This window comes from Mercenaria mercenaria, chromosome 8, assembly GCF_021730395.1.
Source record: "Mercenaria mercenaria strain notata chromosome 8, MADL_Memer_1, whole genome shotgun sequence".
NCBI classification, from domain to species: domain Eukaryota; kingdom Metazoa; phylum Mollusca; class Bivalvia; order Venerida; family Veneridae; genus Mercenaria; species Mercenaria mercenaria.
In genome coordinates, this window is record NC_069368.1 from 15,564,859 (window position 1) to 15,580,460 (window position 15,602).

The window sequence follows — 15,602 nt, forward strand, 5'->3', positions numbered from 1 at the left end:
TCTAAACAAAAAAAAATTGTTGGAAAAAACTATATGTTTTAGTACACTGTATGTATATCTACAGGTTCTGCTGTTGGCCGACTGGCTCAGGTGGTCATTAAAGCTGTCAGCTTGGACTGCCTGGGTAATGAGACAGACTTGTCGCAATGTAGCAGTAAAGTCTCCAATCACTGTCTTTCCAAGGACTATGTGACACTCTACTGTAGCGATGCCACTGTTGCGGAAAAAGGTACATTTGGATTATTGACATATTGTTAATCAGAATGTAGTTACGGTTGCTACATGTACACATTGACCAAAGTGTTGCTGACGCATACATGTATATTCTGGTAAATTCTTTTTCCTTAAAATTTTCATTATGCTATTTATATTTCAGACTGGATACTATAAGTACTGTTTTAGTTTCAGTAAATTTTCTTGATGTATGAACACGTCTGCGGATGTCTCCAAATTGTTTTTGTTCTTGTAGCACGTGTAAATGTTGAGTTCTGTTCAACCCGGGGCTAGAGGGCGTGGATGGTAGCATGCATTTCCAGTACCGTCCATGAACAGGCTCAATCAAACTGAGCCAGCAGCATTTTCATTTTTGTGCAGCCTGTGGAGTTTCTACTTTTTCTATTTTATACCTCTTGTGATAAAGGTTTTGGAGATATCTGAGATATTTTTTTAATTGTTTGTCACCTTTACTTTCTCATCTGAACCAATTTAGAAGGGATAATGATTCTAATTAACCTAAAATGTCTGCAGAAACAGTTGTATAAATTTCTGTCAATCCTTCATAATTTATGTTCGAATTTTTCAGACTGCGTTGAGATCAGGCTACCCGGTGGTTTAAATTACGGTTTATTACAAGCAAATCAGTACGGATTCTGGGGCCCAATATGTGATTACGAATGGACCGACCTTGAAGCAGATGCTGCCTGCAGAGAACTTGGTAAAGCTGGCGGTTATGCTTATTACGCTGTTAGTAATTCGGATGTTCCGATGGTTGTTGGACGTTTCAACTGCTCTGTTGGTGTCGAAACTCTAAAACACTGCGATTTTAAAGGATTTGGGGAAGCTCTTGGATGTCAGTACCCAATAACAAAAGGCCAAAGAAGAGCTGCTGGTGTTTTTTGTTATGAACATGAAGGCAAGTGTATTTCTTTATTTTGCAAGATATAAAGTAAAGTACTCTTTTAAAGCTCACCTGAGCAAGAAGTGCTCAGGGTGAGTTATTTAGTTCAGTCACCATCCGTTGTCCATCCATCTATCCATCCTTCCACACTTTTCTTCAGATGACATCTCCTTGGAAACTTCTGGCCAGAATTGCACCAAACTTAGTAGCATCATGGCATGGTCCTCTCAAGGTTGTTCACATGTTTCTGCTTGGCCCCATTTAGAGGCCGTCAGAGCTAAAAACAGAATAACCTTTAAATGACTTCTTGATGGATATTCATCAAACTTAAACTGTAGCATGATTGTAAGGACCTCTCACAAGTTAGTTCAAATGGGGGCACTTGGCCCCTTCTTGGGGCCACTAGAACTAAAAAAGAAATATTTTTAAGTGACTTGTTCTCATGACCTGCTTGTTGGATCTTCATTAAACCTGATCTGTAATATCATTTTAAGGCCTGCTCCCAAATTTATATAAATGGGGGCACCTGGCCCTTTTTAGGGGCTGCTAGATTTCTAAGTAGAAATATCTTTAAACAACTTTTGCTCATGAACTGCTTGATGGATCTTCACCAAACTTGGTCAGTAAGTGACTTGTTCTCATGACCTACTTGTTGGATTTTCATTAAACATGATCTGTAGCATCAATATTAGCTCTGCTACCAAATTTATACAAATGGGGGAGCTTGGTCCCTATTTAGGGGCCACTAGAGCTAAAACAGAAATACCTTTAAGTGAATTGTTTTTATGAATCGCTGGATAGATCTTTATCAAGCATTATCTGTGGCATCATTATAAGGGACGGTTCCTATGTAGCTCATATGAGGGCTTGGCCCCTTTTAGGGTCCGCTAGAGCTAAAAATAGGAATCCCTTTAAACAACTTCTCATGAACTGCATGATGGACCTTCATCAAACTTGGTCTGTATCATTATAAGGTCCACTCCAAAATATATTCAAACAGGGGCACTTGGCTCTTTTAAGGAACGGCTAGAACTAAAACAACAGAAATACTTTAAATTACTTCTAATCATGAAGGGCTTGATGGATCTTCATCAATTTTGGTTTGTAGCAACATTGTAAAGTCCTCTTCAAAACTTGTTCTTTTCGGTTTGGGGAGTGGTCACCAGAGCGATATATAGAAATACCTGTTAACAACTTCTCATTAATGGATGGAAACAGATTGATGGAAGCAGTAAGAGAACTTCCAAAACACCATAAGTGGAAAGCCTACTCCAGTTCTGTGTGTACTTTTTCCACCCACTTTTAAAAGAGCTAAGAAGCCTGTGTTTGAACTATTTCTCACCTGTCACACTAATTTATGTAATCAATTTTTACTGCCTCTGGAAGTTTCAACACTTGGAATATTTAAGTTGCACATTCTCTAGCCTGTTTAAGCTATCGTTACTATATCTCCTGGCATCAGTACATCACTAAATCAATTTTATGGAAATGTTTTGTTTGGTGACCTTTAGGCAATTTCAGCATGTCAAAAGATATGGCTGCCATTTGGGGGATGTGTTCTTGAATAGCTGGTCCTATTCTGAGATAACTTCACTGAATGTTCATTCAGTGACCCTATACTAAGTTTGTTCAAATTATTCCAGTTTATCAAAAATGACAGTATGTTCTCAATGTATATTATTGTTCCTGTATATACAGTAATGGAAACTTAAAAATTCTTTCTGTCAGAAAGCAGTGCCATTTCAAACTCATTTCACAGATAATTCCATTGCATGACCCTCCACCAGAATTGTTCAGCCCAGCTGTGAGACTCAGTAGAGCAAACAAGGGCCATCAGGATCCTGTTTTGATATGCCCCTTGTGGAAAAACGGGACGTCATATGCAGAGCTCCAGATAAGCTGCGTATTTGCGCAATTAAAGTTGCAGAAAACCCAATTGAATTCATACAGTGTGCGTAATGAAACACAATTGAAATTCCTAATACCCAATTTATTATCAATCCTTGCGTATCGCATTTTCCGTATTGAAGAATGGGTACAGGACTTTAATGCTAGAGAACAGACTGGTTATATGTTACGGCAGAACAGGTTGCTATTTGTCGGAAAAATCGCAGGACCTTTCAGTCTGATCGGTGTTATTTGGACGTTTTATAAACAATTAATTACGCTGCTTCTAGTACTAAAAGAGGTCGCAGAAAAAACATTTTGCAGAACAAACGAACAAAATAGAAAGATATTTTGTTGTTCAACAAAGACAGTTATCTGTTTGTGATGATATAGTGTCCCTGATATTGGCCGACATCTTACGGGAGAGCACATATTGTGGTGAACACATCGTCAAAGGTCAAAGGTCAAGGTCACAAATAGAGCTCAAAGGTCAAATCTGTCAGTCATATTTTATGTCAGGAGCATAACTTATTAACCATTCAAGGTATTGACTTCAAACTTGGGATGTAGGAGGGTGGTGACCAGACAATGTGCAGAGTGCATGAAACAAGGTGGTAGGTCAAAGGTCAAGGTCACAGCAAGTTCAAATCTAGCCATCATTTTTTGTGTCCAGAGCATCACATGAAAAATATTAAAGGTATTGACTTGAAATTTGGAATCTAGGCAGGTGGTGATGAGACGATACGCAGGCAGCAACAATCTACATTACATCCCCACCCCCTATTAATTCCTCCCCCAATTTCAGTTTTTTTCATTTAGTTTCTTGCCCTTTAGTATCCTGTCACTACCTACACACACACAAACACACCCTGCTTCCCTCTCCTCTCCCCCCCCCCCCCCCAACACATACACACCTCACACCCCAGAAAAAAAAAATTCATTTTGCTTTTTTTTTTAGCTCACCTGTCACGAAGTGACAAGGTGAACTTTTGTGATCGCGTGGCGTCCGTCATCCGTCATCCGTGCGTCCGTCCGTAAACTTTTGCTTGTGACCACTCTAGAGGTCACATTTTTCATGGGATCTTTATGAAAGTTGGTCAGAATGTTCATCTTGATGATATCTAGGTCAAGTTCGAAACTGGGTCAGGTGCGGTCAAAAACTAGGTCAGTAGATCTAAAAATAGAAAAACCTTGTGACCTCTCTAGAGGCCATATTTTTCATGAGATCTTCATGAAAATTGGTCAGAATGTTCACCTTGATGATATCTAGGTCAATTTCAAAACTGGGTCACGTGGGGTCAAAAACTAGGTCAGTAGGTCTAAAAATAGAAAAACATTGTGACCTCTCTAGAGGCCATATTTTTCATGAGATCTTCATGAATATTGGTCAGAATGTTCACCTTGATGATACCTAGGTCAAGTTCGAAACTGGGTCACGTGGGGTCAAAAACTAGGTCAGTAGGTCTAAAAATAGAAAAACCTTGTGACCTCTCTAGAGACCATATTTTTCATGAGATCTTCATGAATATTGGTGAGAATGTTCACCTTGATGATACCTAGGTCAAGTTCAAAACTGGGTCACGTGGGGTCAAAAACTAGGTCAGTAGGTCTAAAAATAGAAAAACCTTGTGACCTCTCTAGAGGCCATATTTCTCAATGGATCTTCATGAAAAATGGTCAGAATGTTCACCTTGATGATATCTAGGTTAAGTTTGAAACTGGGTCACTTACGGTCAAAAACTAGGTCAGTAGGTCTGAAAATAGAAAAACTTTGTGACCTCTCTAGAGGCCATATTTTTCATGGGATCTTTATGAAAATTGGCCAGAATGTTCATCTTGATGATATCTAGGTCAAGTTCAAAACTGGGTCACGTGCGGTCAATAACTAGAAGTAGATCTAAAAATAGAAAAACCTTGTGACCTCTCTAGAGGCCATATTTTTCAAGAGATCTTCATGAAAATTGGTCAGAATGTTGAGCTTGATGATATCTAGGTCAAGTTCGAAACTGGGTTATGTGCGGTCAAAAACTAGGTCAGTAGGTCGAAAAATAGAAAAACCTTGTGACCTTTCTAGAGGCCATATTTTTCACGAGATTTTCAGGAAAATTGGTGAGAATGTTCAGCTTGATGATATCTAGGTCAAGTTCTAACTGGGTCATGTGCGGTCAAAAACTAGGTCAGTAGGTCGAAAATAGAAAAACCTTGTGACCTCTCTAGAGGCCATATTTTTCACGAGATTTCAGGAAAATTGGTGAAATGTTCACATTGATGATTCTAGGTCAAGTTTAAAGGTGGGTCATGTGCCTTCAAAAACTAGGTCATTAGGTCAGATAATAGAAAAACCTTGTGACCTCTCTAGAGGTCATATTTTTCAATGGATCTTCATGAAAATTGGTCAGAATTTTTTATCTTGATGATATCTAGGTCACATGTGCTCAAAAACTAGGTCACTATGTCAAATAATAGAAATAACTAGGTCATACTCAGTTCAACACTGGGTCATGTGGGGATAGGTGAGCGATTCAGGACCATCATGGTCCTCTTGTTAATCTTGCTTCTGTCCTCTTCTGATATAATCCTCCAGGCGTATATTGCTCTGCTTGGCAGAGCTTTTGTTTAACCAAGAATAAAACCAAGGTCATTGTCCTTGAATTAATAAAACTGTGGAATTTCATCTTAATTGTTTTGTTTTCTGTACTAATCTGACCCAGACTTAGTCTGTTCATCAGTAAACAAAATTTTATGATTCTTTGTCTGTGTTATCCTGTAATGGTCTATAATTTGAACCACCTCTTTGAAAGCTTGCATTCATAGCCCCAGGAAAAAGATGTTTTTGTCAAAACCACAAGTTTTAATGTTCATGAAACTGGATGGTTCCGCAGTATATGGCATTCCTTGAGTAATTTTATTCCAACGAAGTATATAAAAGAAAATGTTGTGATGCTTCTTTCAGTGTTAAGGCAGAAAGTTGAGAAGGAAAACAGATCTAGGTCTGTTCTAATACTCCTATAGATGGACTATGTTTTTAACCCTAATACTGAAATATAACTTATAGAGTGTGTTGTTACAAGTTGAGTAGAACATAATTTTTTGAAACATTGAGATGTAATCATGATTTTGTTTAACATTGCAGATGGTGTACAATTTCGTCTGTCAGATCGTTGGTATGGTAAAGTACAAGTGAAGCATGAAGGGGAATGGGGCCGCGTCTGCAACGCCAATTGGGGCAACAAAGAAGCCAGTACTTTATGTAAACAAATTGGCTACATTGATGGACGTGCTGAATTCACTCCCGGTGACAGCAACGGAAAAATTCGAATGAATAATGTGAATTGTACTGGGTCAGAAAGTTCTATACTAGAATGCAGTCATCGTTCTAGCTGGAGAGGAACGTTGAGTCCTTGCAACGATGCTCAAGTGGTCTGCAATATTACAGGTATAGTTCAGCAGTATTGATAAGATTGAATTGCCTATTGTACACAGACCATATTAACGCTTCAGCATTTACCTGTCCCATGTATAATTCTCAAGTTTTGAATACTGTGAAATCATTAATATTCGTGGGGCGCTAATTTTCGTGGATTTCATGGTTGAGTCAATCCACGAAATTTAATCCCAACGAACAAGTAAATTCCCATTCATTTTATGTACAAAAGTTGAAATCCACGAAATTGCTGTTTTGACCAAAACCACGAAATTTCATGCCCACGAAATTAAATGATTTTACAGTAGTCATTGCACAATTTTTTAGAATGAAAAATGAGGTCAAATAAATAATCTGTGCATTTAGCATCCCTAAAAGTTGCGCTTTTCTCAGTATGTTAGCCCATTAGTACATGCAATAAATAAATTCACGATGAGAAATTGACCAATATTACTAGTTGTGCCCGATTTAGAGTTGCATATTCTAGTGGTTTCACAATTGACCAGTTCAAATAAATTAGTGACAAAACATGTCCTGAAGACATTTAGACTTTATGAACGATTTAGTACATGTATGTTTCTTAAATAAGTTATTTATCAGTCAGATTAGTAAGACGAACAAATATTTTTGGGGGCGATTCCAGGGTTTGACATACCTACTCGTCTAGTAGTAAATAAAAGTAAAAATAAGCAGAGGAACTTGTTTTGGACTCTTGGACAAATGCAAGTTTTGACCAAAGATATAATCAATTCAGTGAACACAGAGTGGTAGAGCAGTTCTACATTTCAGCAGTTGAAAAATCCAAAAGCAGAAATTGGTCTAATAGTCACTGTAAATCTGCCCAGTTATTGCCAAGAGGTTAAGGCCACTGACTTCAGATCACTTGCTCCTCACTGATGTAAGTTTGAAACCTTGCTTGAAAGAAGAATTAATCATGTGAGGAAGACATCCTACTGGCGAAGGAAAGGTCGATGGTTCCACTCAGGGTTGACCCATGTTCGAAACAGTACCCGGATGGGCACTTTGGTCTTCCTCTGATATAAAGAAGCTGGAAAAGTAGCTGTATGGCCACAGTTCTGTTTGACACAAAACCCAACAAAAAATCTGCCCCATTTTGTTAATGTACTATATTCCACTTGCATTACCTTGACCGTAGTTGCACTATCAGCATGCGTGGAAAAAATTATTGGAATATATGGATTTCTTTTTATTAGGCCATAATAAATTAATTCCTAGATTATCATCCCCGCCAGCCCCCTCTTTTTTATGCCGCCCCGACCTTTTTTATTTCTCTCTCACAAAAAAAAAGAACTAAAAATGTACGAACCATGATAGGGTCCCGTATATTTGTTATAAATTTAATGCTGCCGCAAAATACCGAATATTCCCATGTATAATGCGCAATTTTTTGACCCCCCGGGACCAGCCCCAAATTGTGGGTGCGCATTATACATGGGTAAAGATGACTTTCTAACTTCAAAACTTATTTCGTTTTTCGATTTTCGCCATTTTGGTAAAGGGAAACTACTCTCCGCGCTTACTGTATAGGCTAAAATCTAAGATTGCCGTTACGTTCCGTAAAAGATTGAGTAGTTTATTTTACTTTCAAACAAAATTAATTTCATATGAATTTAAAAGTATTTTGATGAAAGAAATATTAAAAATTACAAATTATAGGATACTTATAAAAAATCAGGGATTATTTTAACCAAGATCAAACTGTGAACAACAAAATTGACACAAGGTGACAAGCTAACTGCCGATAATTACTGGCTATTTGATCGTAACAAAAAGACTGTCACACCTTTTGTTATCGGTTTGAATTGAAAAGCTCATGACATTTTGAACGATACCATTCCGAAATATTGATACAGTTGCTTTCTATTTATTTAAAATATTTAATTAAAAAAAGAAAAAAAACAACAAATATAACAATATTTTACTAGTTTTATTTTCGAGAAAACTAAGTCAGTTCATCAAAAACGCAGGTCGATCCAGCTTCTAAATAAAATGTTGAATTGTTGATAAATGTAATATGAGAGTAAAAAAGAAAGTTTTTGTTTTTACTTTATTCTGTTTTTTGCCGTTTGTCTTAACATGTACTGACACTCAGGGGTTCGATTTATGTATAAATAGCTGTCATTTTGAATATATAAGGCTTGATTTTGTGAGTTTAAACTGAAATATATCTCATGTTGATGAAAAGAACCCTTCAGCTGAAATCCTGGAGTCTGTATGTACACTTGCTTATTTCAAGAGTCAAAATCCCAAGTCCGGGTCAAATGGAACCCCTGCGTATTATTGTTTTAAAATTAAAAAATAAAATTGTCCCCCCGCCCCCTTTTGAACAAAATTTGGATGATAATCTAGGAATTAATTTATTATGGCCTTAAGGGAGTGCAACAATCAGTTCTTTCGCAAATTTTAATGGCGCCAACATAAAATAATATAACAAAAAATATCAGCGATCCGAATTTTATCACGCACGTAAAAATCTTATACTGTACACCAGAATTTGATGCAATGTAAATGTTGTGCATGATTGATTACATGTGTTGTTTATTTCAACTGTATAACACTGAGATGAGTATGTTTTGAGTAGCTGGTGACATTTTTGGGGTCAGGTTAATTTGATGATTAGATTAATTGATGAGTTCAATCTCTGGACTGATCAGATGATTATGCATGTGTCGGTTGCTGTTGTTTATATCAAATTTAAATCAATGAAAAGAAATGCCACTTGTGATGTTGCAGATGTTAACTATTATTTAAATGATTGAATGAAATTTTAATAGCTAAATACGTGTTTGTTACTGAATGCGTGTAATAGTTATTATATCTTAACATATGTGGTATGTCGTCTCTCACAGACTACTGGCTTCAACTTTGGAGCCACTGGCACAAACTTTTTCTGATTGGTGTATTTGTTGGCGCAGAGTCAGATTGACCGAGTGGAAATCAAGAATACACATTGGTTTGTTAAAGATAAACACCGATAAAGAAAACATTAAAAAATATCCTCCTCTGCAAAGGCTAGCCTGATTTTGAAATAATTTTATACAAATGTTCCTCAAGTTTGCACTCTACTAAAATTGTTCAAGCCAGCTGTGAAACTCAGGTGAGCGATCCATTGCCATTGTGGCACCCTTGCTTTGAAGTAAACGTGACGAATATAAGTATGTTATCTGTGGTAATTCTAATTTTACCGTATCATTCCCTGATAAGATGGTGCATTTTAAGAATTACATGAACTTGTATCACAAGTTCAAGTGTATTGATTTATTATTAGAAATCAGAGTTTTGGTCTTAGCCTTCCCTGTTTGTGGTCAGAGAGTGAGTGGCCAAGGTCATTTATTTTAGATCACTTTCTCCTTACTGTTGGGCTGAGCCTTGCTCCAGATGTCAAGTACTTTGAAAAGACTATTCTGATATCTAACAGAAGGTCTTCAGTGCCATCCAGGTGCTTTTCCAGGCTTGAAATAATGCCAGGAGGCACCTGCACATTCATTTTAACCCCCTACCCTACTAAATTTCTATAATGAACTTGTCTATCTTCCAATTTGGACAGTACCATTAACTGTTAAAAGGGGTGCTTAACAAAAAGATACTGACTGAATGGCAAACAGTGCATATCATTATCTACACTGGTCGCAAAGGCAGAATCAGTCGTGTCCAGCACAGTAATGGTTAAATCTGAAAATTTGCCACTGAAGTCTTGTCCTTATGTGAATGAGTCTATAGCATAAAAACTTAAGAAACATTGTGTAAGCATTCAATGGCCTTCTTAATATTTTTAATTGATTGGCTGTCATGATATTCTGTATTGCAGGCTTGTTAGGCCTGTCATAATGATTAAGAGGAAAAATCAGTCAAGGTCAGAGACGTTGTTTGTGTTATGCGACTTTATCTGTTTTATAATATTGTCACATTCATTGAGGGGTTGTTAAGTGTTCCTATATTAATTTCAAAAGAAATGTCCTTAAAATTGCAGAGCTTTTTGTTAAAATATTGAATTTCAGTATTACACGAAACCATTAAAAGTTCTTTTGAATACATAATGTCTAAATAAAGCTATTTCTGTGCAGAAATAGCAGTTGTTGAGTTTCAGGTCAGTGGAAATATCAGAAAACGCTGTCAAAAGGAAAATTAAGACACCTGTTCTCAACTGCAATACAGGATATACTTTAAAAATTTAAAAATTATTTTGTTTTTTTGTACCAGATAAACTTTGATATTAAACGATTTTACATAAATGATATTTGGTCTATGTTCTGCCAAGATAGTTAAATTGTTACGATGTGTCCAAAAACACGGCCGCCCATGTGACAGAGTCACTTTCCCACTATTAACTATGTATTGGAAGCTTTAAAACGTTCTTGTCAGATAATGTTGGCCTGATTTCAGAATAATTTCCCAAGAATGATGCATGTGTGACTCTATCAAGAATGTTTAGATTATTCTGATTGGTGGAAAAACATGACTTTAAGATTCCCTATATGCATTATGGTAGAAACTTAAAAATCTTCTTGTCTTTAACTACTAGTTTCAAACAAATGTTGCATGGTTGTCCCTTTCAGAACATTGTTCAGATTATATTACAATTCATCAAAATCATTGCCACTAGAGTTAAAAATAGAAATATCTTCAAATGGCATCTCCTAAACCACTAGTTCGATTTTCAAAAAATCACATGTTTTCCTTTGGATGACCCTTTACTAAGATTGGTAAGAAAATAATTCTGCTACTAGTAGGGGACATTGTCAATATATTAAAGTAGAAACAATAAAAATCTTGTTAGAAAGTGCTGACCTGAAAGTGAAATCTTGGGTGACCCTGCAGAGATTGTTTGAATTATTATGTTTCACACTGTAGTGTGGGAGATATATTCATTTATTGCTGCCTGTCTGTCTCTCTGCCAAACTTCCCAAGAGTGACCATTGCCAAGTCTAGTTGTTCATTGTGCATTATTATCAGAACATTCCAGTTCAATGATTTTCAGTGACATTATGGCCCTTTATTTGTCCTATTTTACCTTGTCCACTGCTCTGATATCAGCAGGAGGAATTACACCAAACTTCAAAAAAGTGATCATTGCCATTGTCAGTATGTTAATAAAACTTTATAAGAATGCTTGTCTATGAAATATAGGTTGTGTTTGAAACTAGGTCACTAGGTCAAATCGTAGGAAAACCTTGTTAACACTCAAGAAGCCACATTTTCTACTTGATCATAATAAATGTTCGTCAGAATGTGTGTCTCTATGAATTCTAGATACAGCTAGGTCTCTCTTTCATACCATATACTGCATGAGAAACCACATAGTGTATCGACAATGGATCCACCCCTGCGCATCGGCTCTGGTCAGCTCAGCGTTCGTTTTAAAGCATTGGATGAGAACTGTTAGCGAACAATGAGCTACGACTGCGCGGTCCAGGGCTGGATCAGTTGCATACCTTGTTGTTTTCATGCATGGCTTATAAGACATTACAATCAGGATCACATTTCTACTATCTTCACAACGTCAGAATGTTGTCTTAATCTAGGATAAATTGTAACAGTCATAAGTAAAAAAGCTAGTTCTTAACCACAAGTCATAGAAATCTACCTGGTTTTATATAATACAAGGTCAAAATATTTGTCCTTATGAAATCCAGTTAGAAATGTTCCTTCAGTGACCCTATACTAAGTTTGTTCAAATTATTTCAGTTTGTCGAAAACATGGTAAAAAAAAAACATGGTTTCTTTTTCCTGTATGTATATAGTGTGCAACCTACTTTTTTTGACCAATCAGAGTAAGTCATTTTTCAAAAAATGTTGCTTCTTATCCATGAAGACCAATGTAACTGTAGCAATAATTTTCGAAGAACAGCTCTACACGCTGAAGAGCGTCAACATTACTGACTCTGCAATTATGATTGGTCAGTCGTAGATTTCACACTAAGTCAGATAGAGTCCATGAATAGAATTCTTCGAGAAAAAGAAACCTCAGTCGGTCACTCCGCTATGCTCCGTTTCCCTCCCTATCGGTTTCTTTTTCACGAAAAATTCACTTCATAAACTCTATCTATAACGTTACATACAGTGAGAACCTGGAAAAATATCCTTCTCAGAAAAAAGCTGGTCCTACCGGTATTTCAAAGTAATTTCACAGATATTTTCTATGTGCAACCCCCTACCAAAGTTGTCCAAGCAACCTGTTAAACTCAGGTGAGTGATTTAGGGCATAATGTTAAAGATCTCTCAGGCACTAGTACATTCTGAGGTTAAGTTATATATATATTTTCATGACTGTATTATATATTGTCAGGTCATTAATTTTGCAAGTCATGTATTATATTAGCAAGTCATGCCAAATAGAAAATAAATAATAAACACAGTGAATTTCTGTGATTACTCGTCATCGGTATGTATAAAAATATTTCTCCAATCTAAATTTGCTTTTGCTGATATGAACAGCACTAGTTGATTCAGACTTTACAGCCGACCTTGAGACTTGTTTATTTTGTATAGCGCATTTACAAGCCTTCTTACTCATTCTCCACTGTTTGTATGCACCTAATAATCTATGATAAAAATCGTTAAAAAAAATTCCTTGGTTTTTACTGTTATCATACACGTAATTTTGCATTTCACCTTGAAGGAGTAATGACCTGAAGGGTTTTTAGCTCACCTGAACTTTGTTCAGGGTAAGGTGTTAGTTTAGGTTGATAGTGTGGCATCCATCCTCCTGCATTCAGCGTCTATTCATTTTCATTTCTTCTCATGAGCTACTGATCAGAATTACACCAAACATAGTCTATACCATCCTGGCATGGCCATCTCTGAAATAGTTCTGCTTGTCTACTTTTAGGGTCCACCAGAGCTAAAGAGAAATAGATTCTTCTCATGGACGGCTGATGGATCTTCACCAAACTTGGTGTTTAGAGTTGTTGTATGGTCCTTTCTCACATTTGTTCAAATGGTTACGCTTTACCACTTTTAGTGGCTGCTAATGATAAAAATAGAAAAATCTTTAAAATAACTTCTTCTCTTGAGTCACTTGATGTTGATGGATCATAGCCAAACATTTTCACTTTAATTCATGAACAGCATAACTTAGTTTGCAGCATCCTGGGATTGGGCTTCTTTTATTTTATTGAAATATTTCTGTTTCACTGCAGCTTAGTCTAAGGGACTGCCAGAGCTAAAAATTGAAAAATCTGTAAACAAGGCCTTGTTGTGATCTCCACGGAACTTGATCTGTTACTTTCTTTTGGGGTTGTTGCAGCAGGAGAAAAAAAAAGCCATTAAAATAGCTTGATGAAATGCCTGTTCTGGATGTTCATAAACCTTGGTTAGAAGCAGGTCATAGTCCTCCTCAGGTGAGCGACTTAAGTCCATTTAGGCTTCTTGTCCTAATAAGTTGTAGCTACATCAGAGACTTGTTATTTTGATGATAAATGTATCATATGTTTATCCCCTATCACAAAACATCAAAAACGGTTGCAGAAGAGTGAAAGAATTCACTTGTTCTTCGTATTTCATTGTAAATTTTTATCAAACAATATTGTTAAAGGAAATTCAGCTAGTAAAAAAATAGGGTAATTTGCTTGACGTTTTTTTTACTGATTTGAAAATATAGGTCCTTGATCAGTTTTCACAATGGGCTTTGGTCGATGACATTTTGAGGTAAAGAAAAAGTCCCACATTGTTAATTTTAATGAAACTTTTTATAGTTGTAAATTTTGTGGCCAAATAAATTATATAGGTCTTTGTACTTAATATTTCACAATTTTTCAAATATCGGTTTTAGTCCTGACATTACTGCTTATTTTTAGCTCACCTGAACCAGAAATTTAGGGCGGTGAACTGTTAGTATAGGTGGATAGGCGGGTGTCCATCGTCCAAAGTTTGCATAAACATCTTCTCTAAAACTGCTGGTCAGAATAACACCAAACTTGGCCTGTTGCATCATTATAAGGTCCTCAGTTTGTTTAAATTGGGGCACTTGGCCCCTTTTAGGGGCAGCTTAGAGCTATTATTTGTTTGTTTGTTTGTTTTGGGTTTTAACGCCGTTTTTCAACAGTATTTCAGTTGTGTAACGGCGGGCAGTTAACCTAACCAGTGTTCCTGGATTCTGTACCAGTACAAACCTGTTCTCCGCAAGTAACTGCCAACTTCCCCACATGAATCAGAGGTGGAGGACACAACTTAGAGCTATTTAACAAATAGAAATACATTTAAAGGACTTCTTTTAAAAAACTGCTTGATTGATCTTCATCAGACTTTGTCTGTAGCATATTTTTAAGGTGCTGTCCCATGTATTTTTTTCAAACGGGGGTACTTGGTCCATTCTAAGGGCTATTAAACCTAAAAACAGAAAAATCTTGAAAACAACTTTGGAACAGCTTCATGGATCTCCACTAGATATGGTCTTAGCATCATTATAATGTCTTCCCAAGTTTTTTCAAGGGTTAAGGGAGGCCCCTTTTAGAGCTAAAAATAGAAATGCCTCATAAACTGCTTGATGAATCTTAATCAAACTTTTGGTTTTGGTGTTTAATGCCTTCAAAATGGGGGTGTACTTGGTTCCTTGTAAAATACTGTAAAATCATTTAATTTCGTAGGCATGAAATTTCGTGGTTTTTGTCAAAATGGCAATTTCGTGGGGATATGAATTCTTGGATTTCAACTTTTGAACATAAAATTAATGGAAATTTTACTTTTATTGGGATTAAATTTCGTGGATTGACTCAACCGCGAAATCCACGAAAATTAGTCCCCGAAGAATATTAATGATTTCACAGTAGTAATAATTTGAAATGATTTTTTCCCTTTAACCGCTCAGCAGATTTTCTTTCAGCTTGGTCTGTAGCATCCTGAAAGGTGTATAGGATAGACAACTCGTGCCGTTGTCTACGGGATATATACAACGAGCAAAGCGAGTTGTATATATACCGTAGACAACGGCACGAGTTGTCTATCCGACTTAGACCAAGTGACATAAAAACTGCAATTATTGAAAATTGTCCCACGCGTTCTATAGAAATTAGGATTAAGGTGTTTTTATAAGAGTGATATTATCTTTGTACCGTTAGCGCTTATTTGTCAGTAGGGCATATGAAAGAATGCAGGTTATTTTGTATAAATTCAGTTTTACTCAAATACCGGATTTATTAAAATTTGATGTTCATT

The 15,602-nt window shown here is 36.5% G+C and overlaps 1 protein-coding gene across 1 annotated transcript in view; it reads left to right on the forward strand.

Annotated features, from left to right (window-relative positions):
* Window positions 1-15,602, forward strand: part of LOC123522999 (insulin-like peptide receptor) — a 96,817-nt gene that overhangs the window by 11,627 nt on the left and 69,588 nt on the right. Inside the window, exons 3-5 of the mRNA XM_045300578.2 lie at window positions 65-229; window positions 803-1,132; window positions 6,138-6,440. Coding sequence (XP_045156513.1) covers window positions 65-229; window positions 803-1,132; window positions 6,138-6,440 — 798 coding nt within the window. The remainder of the gene's footprint in view (window positions 1-64; window positions 230-802; window positions 1,133-6,137; window positions 6,441-15,602) is intronic.